The 13,094-nt window shown below is 46.5% G+C and overlaps 1 protein-coding gene across 2 annotated transcripts in view; it reads left to right on the forward strand.

Moving 5' to 3' along the window:
• Positions 1–13,094, forward strand: part of LOC149984313 (DEP domain-containing mTOR-interacting protein-like) — a 70,399-nt gene that overhangs the window by 15,506 nt on the left and 41,799 nt on the right. For both annotated transcript variants that reach the window (XM_090230664.1, XM_090230663.1), the window contains exon 5: positions 11,952–12,133. In XM_090230664.1, the coding sequence (XP_090086790.1) occupies positions 11,952–12,133 (182 nt within the window). The remainder of the gene's footprint in view (positions 1–11,951; positions 12,134–13,094) is intronic.

Raw genomic sequence — 13,094 nt, forward strand, 5'->3', positions numbered from 1 at the left:
ATTCGATACAATATTTAGTCAACTGAATAATATCACTAAATCAAAGCCCAGTCGCCAAGTGGTCTGGAGTTGGCTGCATTACTGCTAGACCAGACTCCAGGACATTAGCAAGGGGGATGAGTTGGCTGCATTACTGCTAGACCAGACTCCAGGACATTAGCAAGGGGGATGAGTTGGCTGCATTACTGCTAGACCAGACTCCAGGACACTAGCAAGGGGGATGAGATGGCTGCATTACTGCTAGACCAGACTCCAGGGCATTAGCAAGTGGTCTGGAGTTGGCTGCATTACTGCTAGACCAGACTCCAGGACATTAGCAAGTGGTCTGGAGTTGGCTGCATTACTGCCAGACCAGACTCCAGGACATTAGCAAGGGGGATGAGTTGGCTGCATTACTGCTAGACCAGACTCCAGGACATTAGCAAGGGGGATGAGTTGGCTGCATTACTGCTAGACCAGACTCCAGGGCATTAGCAAGTGGTCTGGAGTTGGCTGCATTACTGCTAGACCAGACTCCAGGACATTAGCAAGGGGGATGAGTTGGCTGCATTATTGCTAGACCAGACTCCAGGACATTAGCCAGGGGGATGAGTTGGCTGCATTACTGCTAGACCAGACTCCAGGACATTAGCAAGTGGTCTGGAGTTGGCTGCATTACTGCTAGACCAGACTCCAGGACATTAGCAAGTGGTCTGGAGTTGGCTGCATTACTGCTAGACCAGACTCCAGGACATTAGCAAGGGGGAGGAGTTGGCTGCATTACTGCTAGACCAGACTCCAGGACATTAGCAAGGGGGGTGAGTTGGCTGCATTACTGCTAGACCAGACTCCAGGACATTAGCAAGGGGGAGGAGTTGGCTGCATTACTGCTAGACCAGACTCCAGGACATTAGCAAGGGGGAGGAGTTGGCTGCATTACTGCTAGACCAGACTCCAAGACATTAGCAAGGGGGATGAGTTGGCTGCATTACTGCTAGACCAGACTCCAGGACATTAGCAAGGGGGATGAGTTGGCTGCATTACTGCTAGACCAGACTCCAGGACATTAGCAAGGGGGATGAGTTGGCTGCATTACTGCTAGACCAGACTCTAGGACATTAGCAAGGGGGAGGAGTTGGCTGCATTACTGCTAGACCAGACTCCAGGACATTAGCAAGGGGGATGAGTTGGCTGCATTACTGCTAGACCAGACTCCAGGACATTAGCAAGGGGGATGAGTTGGCTGCATTACTGCTAGACCAGACTCCAGGACATTAGCAAGGGGGATGAGTTGGCTGCATTACTGCTAGACCAGACTCCAGGACATTAGCAAGGGGGATGAGTTGGCTGCATTACTGCTAGACCAGACTCCAGGACATTAGCAAGGGGGATGAGTTGGCTGCATTACTGCTAGACCAGACTCCAGGACATTAGCAAGGGGTATGAGTTGGCTGCATTACTGCTAGACCAGACTCCAGGACATTAGCAAGGGGGATGAGTTGGCTGCATTACTGCTAGACCAGACTCCAGGACATTAGCAAGGGGGATGAGTTGGCTGCATTACTGCTAGACCAGACTCCAGGACATTAGCAAGGGGGATGAGTTGGCTGCATTACTGCTAGACCAGACTCCAGGACATTAGCAAGGGGGATGAGTTGGCTGCATTACTGCTAGACCAGACTCCAGGACATTAGCAAGGGGGATGAGTTGGCTGCATTACTGCTAGACCAGACTCCAGGACACTAGCAAGGGGGATGAGTTGGCTGCATTACTGCTAGACCAGACTCCAGGACATTAGCAAGGGGGATGAGTTGGCTGCATTACTGCTAGACCAGACTCCAGGACATTAGCAAGGGGGATGAGTTGGCTGCATTACTGCTAGACCAGACTCCAGGACACTAGCAAGGGGGATGAGTTGGCTGCATTACTGCTAGACCAGACTCCAGGACATTAGCAAGGGGGATGAGTTGGCTGCATTACTGCTAGACCAGACTCCAGGACATTAACAAGGGGGATGAGTAGTCTGGAGTTGGCTGCATTACTGCCTGACCAGACTCCAGGACATTAGCAAGGGGGATGAGTTGGCTGCATTACTGCTAGACCAGACTCCAGGACACTAGCAAGGGGGATGAGTTGGCTGCATTACTGCTAGACCAGACTCCAGGACATTAGCAAGGGGGATGAGTTGGCTGCATTACTGCTAGACCAGACTCCAGGACATTAGCAAGGGGGATGAGTTGGCTGCATTACTGCTAGACCAGACTCCAGGACATTAGCAAGGGGATGAGTTGGCTGCATTACTGCTAGACCAGACTCCAGGACATTAGCAAGGGGTATGAGTTGGCTGCATTACTGCTAGACCAGACTCCAGGACATTAGCAAGGGGGATGAGTTGGCTGCATTACTGCCAGACCAGACTCCAGGACATTAGCAAGGGGGATGAGTTGGCTGCATTACTGCTAGACCAGACTCCAGGACATTAGCAAGGGGGATGAGTTGGCTGCATTACTGCTAGACCAGACTCCAGGACATTAGCAAGGGGGATGAGTTGGCTGCATTACTGCCAGACCAGACTCCAGGACATTAGCAAGGGGGATGAGTTGGCTGCATTACTGCTAGACCAGACTCCAGGACATTAGCAAGGGGGATGAGTTGGCTGCATTACTGCTAGACCAGACTTCAGGACATTAGCAAGGGGGATGAGTTGGCTGCATTACTGCCAGACCAGACTCCAGGACATTAGCAAGGGGGATGAGTTGGCTGCATTACTGCTAGACCAGACTCCAGGACATTAGCAAGGGGTATGAGTTGGCTGCATTACTGCTAGACCAGACTCCAGGACATTAGCAAGGGGGATGAGTTGGCTGCATTACTGCTAGACCAGACTCCAGGACATTAGCAAGGGGGATGAGTTGGCTGCAATACTGCTAGACCAGACTCCAGGACATTAGCAAGGGGGATGAGTTGGCTGCATTACTGCTAGACCAGACTCCAGGACATTAGCAAGGGGGATGAGTTGGCTGCATTACTGCTAGACCAGACTCCAGGACATTAGCAAAGGGGATGAGTTGGCTGCATTACTGCCAGACCAGACTCCAGGACATTAGCAAGGGGGATGAGTTGGCTGCATTACTGCTAGACCAGACTCCAGGACATTAGCAAGGGGGATGAGTTGGCTGCATTACTGCTAGACCAGACTCAAGGACATTAGCAAGGGGGATGAGTTGGCTGCATTACTGCTAGACCAGACTCCAGGACATTAGCAAGGGGGATGAGTTGGCTGCATTACTGCTAGACCAGACTCCAGGACATTAGCAAGGGGGATGAGTTGGCTGCATTACTGCCAGACCAGACTCCAGGACATTAGCAAGGGGGATGAGTTGGCTGCATTACTGCTCGACCAGACTCAGGACATTAGCAAGGGGGATGAGTTGGCTGCATTACTGCTAGACCAGTCTCCAGGACATTAGCAAAGGGGATGAGTTGGCTGCATTACTGCCAGACCAGACTCCAGGACATTAGCAAGGGGGATGAGTTGGCTGCATTACTGCTAGACCAGACTCCAGGACATTAGCAAGGGGGATGAGTTGGCTGCATTACTGCTAGACCAGACTCAAGGACATTAGCAAGGGGGATGAGTTGGCTGCATTACTGCTAGACCAGACTCCAGGACATTAGCAAGGGGGATGAGTTGGCTGCATTACTGCCAGACCAGACTCCAGGACATTAGCAAGGGGGATGAGTTGGCTGCATTACTGCTCGACCAGACTCCAGGACATTAGCAAGGGGGATGAGTTGGCTGCATTACTGCTAGACCAGACTCCAGGACATTAGCAAAGGGGATGAGTTGGCTGCATTACTGCCAGACCAGACTCCAGGACATTAGCAAGGGGGATGAGTTGGCTGCATTACTGCTAGACCAGACTCCAGGACATTAGCAAGGGGGATGAGTTGGCTGCATTACTGCTAGACCAGACTCAAGGACATTAGCAAGGGGGATGAGTTGGCTGCATTACTGCTAGACCAGACTCCAGGACATTAGCAAGGGGGATGAGTTGGCTGCATTACTGCCAGACCAGACTCCAGGACATTAGCAAGGGGGATGAGTTGGCTGCATTACTGCTAGACCAGACTCCAGGACATTAGCAAGGGGGATGAGTTGGCTGCATTACTGCTAGACCAGACTCCAGGACATTAGCAAGGGGGATGAGTTGGCTGCATTACTGCTAGACCAGACTCAAGGACATTAGCAAGGGGGATGAGTTGGCTGCATTACTGCTAGACCAGACTCCAGGACATTAGCAGACAGAACATTCTAGCAGCATAGCAACATGCTGTTTGAGTTGATATGCAATTTGTAGTTGGACCGTATCAAATGTAATTCATTCAGGGTGGTTTCTATGGAATGGACCTTTGTGTTTGTGTGTGTGTGTGTGTGTGTGTGTGTGTGTGTGTGTGTGTGTGTGTGTGTGTAAGTAACCAGGTAGACCAGTTGAGAACAAGTTCTCATTTCCAACTGCGACCTGGCCAAGATAAAGCAAAGCAGTGTGACACAAACAACAACAACAGAGTTACACATGGAATAAACAAACGTACAGTCAATAACACAATAGAAAACATCTATATACAGTGTGTGCTAATGTAGTAAGGTTATGGAGGTAAGGCAATAAATAGGCCATGGTGGCGAAATAATTACAATTTAGCAATTAACACTGTAGTGATGGACGTGCAGATGATGATGTGCAAGTAGAGATACTGGGGTGCAAAAGAGCAGAAGGTAAATGCTTTGTTACAATGTGTTAACTGACAACTTAAATACTCCACTCCTGACAGAGACGGTATGTTGAAATTCACCCTCAGGCATCTTGTATTGGCTGCTACTACCTAACTTACTACGCAGTAAGAATGCATGTGTCTCTCTCTTAGTTTTTTCTTTATTTAAGGCTAGCCCCTCTTCTGTCTGCTCAGGCTGGCCTCCCTTCCCCGTCTGCTCAGGCTGGCCTCCCTGCCCCCTCTCCTCGGGCTGGCCTCCCTGCCCCCTCTCCTCGGGCTGGCCTCCCTGCCCCCTCTCCTCGGGCTGGCCTCCCTGCCCCCTCTCCTCGGGCTGGCCTCCCTGCCCCCTCTCCTCGGGCTGGCCTCCCTGCCCCCTCTCCTTATGATGGTGCTGTGCTTTCATTACATTTTCAATGCAGATTGAATTTCACTAGGACATCATGACGTCCACCATTATGTTGTAAATTACACTTGTTATTGCAGTTTTACACGCCTGCAGAATGTCGGTCTAGTGCCTCTCTAGTTCGGTAATACTCTGTGACTGTGTCTGTGTTGTAGCTATCTGCCAGCTCCACAGCAACCTTCTTTGTGCCAGCTCCTACTCCAGCCCCTGTGGTGGTTGAGCCAGCCTCCCCCTGAGGGGTGTGTGTGTGTGTGGCGTAACAGGAAGACAGGCAGGGCCAGTGTTAGGGTGTATTTATGTAGTCACCATGGTAGAGGGGGACACAGCCTGGTTTAGTGGAAGTATGCAGGCTACACCTCCAGTCTTCACACTCATCAGATTAGAGACTCAAACAAGCACAGCTACAAACAAACTACCTGTGTGTGTGTGTGTGTGTGTGTGTCCTGGAATCCCAGCCCAAGTTCCCAGTACAGGAAGAGCTGTTGTATGGTTGTGCACAGTCTCGAAGCAACGGATACAATCTCAAGGCGATATTTAACCTCCTTGTTTGACTATTGTCTTCCTGCCTGAACAACCAGGGTGAAGATAAACTTCAGTCCCTGGTTGTCTGGTAAATGGGCCTGTAGTGTTTAGAGGGTGGTGAAGGAACCCTTTTTTAGAGAATCAACAAAGCGAACCTTTCCTTCTCACAACGAGCAGGGTGGCCTCGGCCCTGAGCCCTGAGCCTAATGGTTCCACTTGTCTCATTTGAAGGAGTTGTGACGTCTACAGTACACAGTGGTGATTAAACATGGGGGAAGTCTACAGTGGTAATTAAACATGGGGGAAGTCTACAGTGGTAATTAAACATGGGGGAAGTCTACAGTACAGTGGTGATTAAACATGGGGGAAGTCTACAGTGGTGATTAAACATGGGGGAAGTCTACAGTGGTGATTAAACATGGGGGAAGTCTACAGTGGTAATTAAACATGGGGGAAGTCTACAGTGGTAATTAAACATGGGGGAAGTCTACAGTGCTAATTAAACATGGGGAAGTCTACAGTGGTAATTAAACATGGGGGAAGTCTACAGTGGTAATTAAACATGGGGGAAGTCTACAGTGGTAATTACACATGGGGGAAGTCTACAGTACAGTGGTAATTACACATGGGGGAAGTCTACAGTGGTAATTAAACATCGGGTCTACAGTGGTAATTAAACATGGGGAAGTCTACAGTGGTGATAAAACATGGGAAGTCTACAGTGGTGATAAAACATGGGAAGTCTACAGTGGTGATAAAACATGGGGAGTCTACAGTGGTAATTAAACATAGGGGAAGTCTACAGTGGTGATTAAACATAGGGGAAGTCTACAGTGGTGATTAAACATGGGGGAAGTCTACAGTGGTGATTAAACATAGGGGAAGTCTACAGTGGTGATTAAACATGGGGGAAGTCTACAGTGGTGATTAAACATGGGGGAAGTCTACAGTGGTGATTAAACATGGGGGAAGTCTACAGTGGTAATTAAACATGGGGGAAGTCTACAGTGGTGATTAAACATGGGGGAAGTCTACAGTGGTGATTAAACATGGGGGAAGTCTACAGTGGTGATTAAACATGGGGGAAGTCTACAGTGGTGATTAAACATGGGGGAAGTGTACAGTGGTGATTAAACATGGGGGAAGTGTACAGTGGTAATTAAACATGGGGGAAGTCTACAGTGGTAATTAAACATGGGGGAAGTCTACAGTGGTAATTAAACATGGGGGAAGTCTACAGTGGTAATTAAACATGGGGGAAGTCTACAGTGGTAATTAAACATGGGGGAAGTCTACAGTGGTGATTAAACATGGGGGACGTCTACAGTGGTAATTAAACATGGGGGAAGTCTACAGTGGTAATTAAACATGGGGAAGTCTACAGTGGTAATTAAACATGGGGGAAGTCTACAGTACACAGTGGTAATTACACATGGGGGAAGTCTACAGTGGTGATTAAACATGGGGGGAGCCTACAGTGGTGATAAAACATGGGGGAAGTCTACAGTGGGGATAAAACATGGGGGACGTCTACAGTGGTAATTAAACATGGGGGAAGTCTACAGTGGTGATTAAACATGGGAAGTCTACAGTGGTGATTAAACATGGGGAAGTCTACAGTGGTAATTAAACATGGGGGAAGTCTACAGTGGTGATAAAACATGGGGGAAGTCTACAGTGGTGATTAAACATGGGGGAAGTGTACAGTGGTAATTAAACATGGGGGAAGTCTACAGTGGTGATAAAACATGGGGGAAGTCTACAGTGGTGATTAAACATGGGGGAAGTGTACAGTGGTAATTAAACATGGGGGAAGTGTACAGTGGTAATTAAACATGGGGGAAGTCTACAGTGGTAATTAAACATGGGGGAAGTCTACAGTGGTAATTAAACATGGGGGAAGTCTACAGTACACAGTGGTAATTACACATGGGGGACGTCTACAGTGGTGATTAAACATGGGGGAAGTCTACAGTGGTAATTAAACATGGGGAAATCTACAGTGGTAATTAAACATGGGGGAAGTCTACAGTACACAGTGGTAATTACACATGGGGGAAGTCTACAGTGGTGATTAAACATGGGGGGAGTCTACAGTGGTAATTAAACATGGGGAGTCTACAGTGGTAATTAAACATGGGGAAGTCTACAGTGGTGATAAAACATGGGGGAAGTCTACAGTGGTGATAAAACATGGGGGACGTCTACAGTGGTAATTAAACATGGGGGAAGTCTACAGTGGTGATTAAACATGGGGGAAGTCTACAGTGGTAATTAAACATGGGGGAAGTCTACAGTGGTGATAAAACATGGGGGAAGTCTACAGTGGTAATTAAACATGAAGTCTACAGTGGTGATTAAACATGGGGGAAGTCTACAGTGGTGATTAAACATGGGGGAAGTCTACAGTGGTAATTAAACATGGGGGAAGTCTACAGTGGTGATAAAACATGGGGGAAGTCTACAGTGGTAATTAAACATGGGGAAGTCTACAGTACACAGTGGTGATTAAACATGTGGGAAGTCTACAGTGGTAATTAAACATCCCACAGTGTAAGAGTCCCTCTGCCTACAGCGATCAGGACTCCTGTCCCCGGCGTTGTACTGTGTTCATGTATCCTATTATGTGTTGCCTCATGGCCGTCGCTGTCTAACTGCCTGCTTGGGATGAATAAAGTGTATTGAACAGAACAGAATGGAGGGGAATTGAATGTGGACAGGCTTTTCTGTGGACCATTCAGTTGTGTAATCCTGCTGTGCCCTGATTTGTTTTATATCTTGGTACCAGCCGGGTCAAACACTGCTTCTACTTACTGTTCTGTTGATAAGAAATACAAATAATTGTTTTGAAGGATGGAGCTCAGACCTTGACGTGATTCAGGCACTTGTTTTTCCTTTTTAATATATACGGCACACTTTTTGTTTTCCTAACCGTCGTTCTAAGTCGATAATGATTTATATATTCTGTGTTACTGATTCTTAGAAATAACTTGAGACTTAAAGTCTATCTTTGTGAATTATTATTATTATTATCATAAACTCAAAGATGAACAACGGCGTTCATTTTGAACAACAGATTTGAAACTTCTTACGAACACGGTGTCAAGAAATCATAAAGAAACAATGCGAAGGCTTTTAATACAAACTAATGCTATGATGAATCCTCCCACACACTGCTGATCTGCAGGGATTGGACCAGAGCCAGTTGGGCTAGCAGGACTAAAGCTGACGGCCTGACAGTCACAGGAGACCGTGTTGGCACCCTAAACAGCACCCTATCCCCTACAGTGCACTACTTCTGACCAGAGCTCTAAGGGCCCTAGATAGGAATACACCCGAGTGGCCAAAACATTAGGCGTCAACATGGAGTGCTTTCGACACCTTGTAGAGTCCCGTGCCCCGAATCATTGAGGCTCTGGTTCTGATGGCAAAAGGGGGTGTAACTCAATACTAGGAAGGTGTTCCTAATGTTTTGTACACTTGGTGTAGGTTGTCATTTGGGATGCAGAGTGTATGTAGGATGGAACAGGTTGCGTTCAGGACATCCATTACCATGTGGTGGCTGTGGGAGCTTAACAGCAGAGCACGTTTACTGTACATTAAAGGACAACTACGCCACTTTTAACATGTGGCTTGTTATTGTCAAGTATTTGGTGACCTACACAGTTTTTAAGTGTAATTTTATGATTTCATGTCTGTCGATTTTGTTTGGCGGTGAGCAATACCGGAAAGTGCTTCTCTGTGACGTTGTCGAGTCGGATCCCTGAGATGACGGCTACAGGAAATGATTTACAGCGACCGATATGACCCGTCCGTAGTTGTCTGATCATCCATCAAATCAAATGTTATTGGTCACAGACACATGGTTCATCATATTGGGCCTCCCTATCATATGTTGCTCTGCTGGTCTTTGTCTAATAACACCTGGACATATTTTAAATAGAACCTTTTTTTTTTTGGTTCCAGGTAGAACTCTTTTTTGGGTTCCATATAGAATCTTCAGTGGAAAGAGTTCTACATGGAACCCAAAAGGGTTCTTACCTGGAACCAAAAAAATAATCTCCTATGGGGTCACTAAAGAACCCTTTTTAGGAACTTATTTTTCTAAGAGTGTAGGTTTTTGAGCGTCTACTTAAAATATTTCCAGGTGTTATTAGACAAAGACGAGCAGAGCAACATATGGTAGGAAGGTCCAATATGATGAACCATGTGTCTTGATCTTTCAAAAATGACAAAAATAAGGAATCGTGCAGAATGGCTAACAAACGATAAAACATCAAATGTGGATCAAATCTTCCAGTAAGTGGATGTATACGAACAGCATAATAACTGGTTCTAAAGTTGCAGAGTTGTTATTTTTTAATGAAGCTGTGGCCAGACCTGCCTGGGTGGTTTAGATCAGATGTGGATTCGTGCTGTGTTCCGAAAGGCACACTATTACTTTCCTTTTTCAAAAGTAGTGCACTATATAGGGAATAGGGTGCGATTTGGGATGTGTCCTGGGTGTGTGGGTCAGCTGTCGGCTTGGTAATCTTTCACATGTCAAGCGTCAAGACTAAAGTGAGGTTAATGGGTGGGTTAGTTGACTCAGTGATAAGATGGCGAAACGTCAGCAAACAGTCACACGTCATTGCTTCCTATGGGAAAGAGGAATGAATCTGTGAAGAGAGAATCGCTGCCCCGCCTTGGAGAACACAAGCTATAGCCACACCATGATGACGTGGTCTGTCTTTGTCTCAGTGCAAGCAGTAACATGTCCATTATAGTTTCCACTGTCTTTGTCTCAGTGCCAAGCAATAACATGTCCATTATAGTTTCCACTGTCTTTGTCTCAGTGCCAAGCAGTAACATGTCCATTATAGTTTCCACTGTCTTTGTCTCAGTGCCAAGCAGTAACATGTCCATTATAGTTTTCACTGTCTTTGTCTCAGTGCCAAGCAGTAACATGTCCATTATAGTTTCCACTGTCTTTGTCTCAGTGCCAAGCAGTAACATGTCCATTATAGTTTCCACTGTCTTTGTCTCAGTGCCAAGCAGTAACATGTCCATTATAGTTTTCACTGTCTTTGTCTCAGTGCCAAGCAGTAACATGTCCATTATAGTTTCCACTGTCTTTGTCTCAGTGCCAAGCAGTAACATGTCCATTATAGTTTTCACTGTCTTTGTCTCAGTGCCAAGCAGTAACATGTCCATTATAGTTTTCACTGTCTTTGTCTCAGTGCCAAGCAGTAACATGTCCATGTATAGTTTTCACTGTCTTTGTCTCAGTGCCAAGCAGTAACATGTCCATTATAGTTTCCACTGTCTTTGTCTCAGTGCCAAGCAGTAACATGTCCATTATAGTTTTCACTGTCTTTGTCTCAGTGCCAAGCAGTAACATGTCGATTATAGTTTCACTGCGTTGTTCATACCGTTTATTCCCATAGCTCCACCTGTTTCCACACAGGTTTGATATTTACTGTGTGTGTGTGTGTGCCAAACATGGCATGTGTATTCTGTCTGTTGGGATTCCACCCACATCTATATTGTACCAGGGTCACTCAGTAGGAGGCTGTTGTGGTTAACTGACATCTATATTGTACCAGGGTCACTCAGTAGGAGGCCGCTGGGGTTGCTATATTGTACCAGGGTCACTCAGTAGGAGGCCGCTGGGGTTAACTGACATCTATATTGTACCAGGGTCACTCAGTAGGAGGCTGCTGTGGTTAACTGACATCTATATTGTACCAGGGTCACTCAGTAGGAGGCCGCTGGGGTTAACTGACATCTATATTGTACCAGGGTCACTCAGTAGGAAGCTGCTGGGGTTAACTGACATCTATATTGTACCAGGGTCACTCAGTAGGAGGCCGCTGGGGTTAACTGAACCTGTTCACCTTAAGTCCTAGTGCTCTTCCTGGAAGTTCATCTTTATAAATAGCACAGGGGTGGCCAAGCTACCCTCCTCCTGGGGACATGGGAACTACCCATCAGCAAGGTTTTTATTTCCAGCACTACGCTAACACACCTGGTTTGACTTAGTCATTCATTAGTTATATCAGGTGTGTTATTGGTCGGAGCAAAAGCCTGCACAGGTAACTATTTTAGATGGAGGTTGATGGAGAAAAGTCTGTTATTGTGTTGAATCAGAATGTAAAACGATGTACAACTGATTTCCACATCGTATAAAGTAGTCTGTCTTAAAACAATAAACCTGTCCTTCTCAACAGGCTGATGATGAACACATCGTATAAAGTAGTCTGTCCTAAAACAATAAACCTGTCCTTCTCAACAGGCTGATGATGAACACGGAGACGTCCATCCTAGCGACTCGGGAAGAAGAGGGTGAGTCGTTTGAACGGACGCTGGTGGCCTCGGAGCTTGTTGATTGGCTGCTGGCGGAGGGAGAGATGGCGACCCGAGAGGAGGCGGAGCATCTTGGACGGAGGCTTCTAGAACACGGGATCATGCAGCATGGTGAGTGGAAGGAGCGTTTTCATCGTCGGTCTGATTTAAAAAAAAATATGTTTACATTTAATTTTTTGAGACATCCCAACTAACATAAGGTCACGGTCAGTACCCCCACCTGTCACACTGATGAAATGACATATCTCTGAGTCCTGAGTAGGGTTAGTCCTGCCGTTTGGGAACCACTTCCCTGAGCGAATGTAATTATAGGCCATTTTTGAAGAAGCAGTTCTGAAAGCTGAATGCTGTACTTTCTTCTACTCGTCTACTATTTAGCACTTCCTGGTTTTCACTGAGGATTTACATGGTGATATGGTCAAATGGTAATTACACAATAATTACCCATCGTGGTAATAACATTTTGCGCTGTTGTCAGTTGCTTCGATTTAATTCTATGGCGCTGTAATTTCCAAGTTGACTTTGCTAGGTGAAAGAGGAGACGTGGGAGGGTTGATGTTCACACATGGTGGACAGTCACATTGGGTCCTCTCTTCCAAAGGGCTGTCAAGGATCCTATTTTAGTCAGGGAACACGGTGTCTTCTCTGGTCAGACAGGGATCACTCTGTGATCAAAGGCATGCTGGTATCATCATCATCACCCACTTGGATTGGATCTGTCCTGGTTTTTTTCTCACACACACACACACACACACACACACACGATTATTTCACTATTCTTGTTGGGACCAAACAATTGAACCTTAAACCTTGACCCTTTAATTCCTAACCCTAATTGTAAACCCTAACCCCTTAAGCCTAAAACATCCACACTTGTCCAAATTGTCCTTGTTTTACTGTCCTTGTGAGGATTTCAGGGTCCCTACAAGGATGATGAGACCAAACACGTTTTGAAAGTTTAGCAGAGACTTTTTTTTAAAACTTGGCTCCCAGTATTTGAGATTCACAGAAGATTGAGTTAACTTTGGATATGTTTTTATCTCACGACCAGTTTCATAATTAAACACGCCAC

The sequence above is a fragment of the Oncorhynchus mykiss genome, chromosome 3, assembly GCF_057628025.1.
Source record: "Oncorhynchus mykiss isolate SJ-2025 chromosome 3, ASM5762802v1, whole genome shotgun sequence".
In the NCBI taxonomy this organism is placed as follows: domain Eukaryota; kingdom Metazoa; phylum Chordata; class Actinopteri; order Salmoniformes; family Salmonidae; genus Oncorhynchus; species Oncorhynchus mykiss.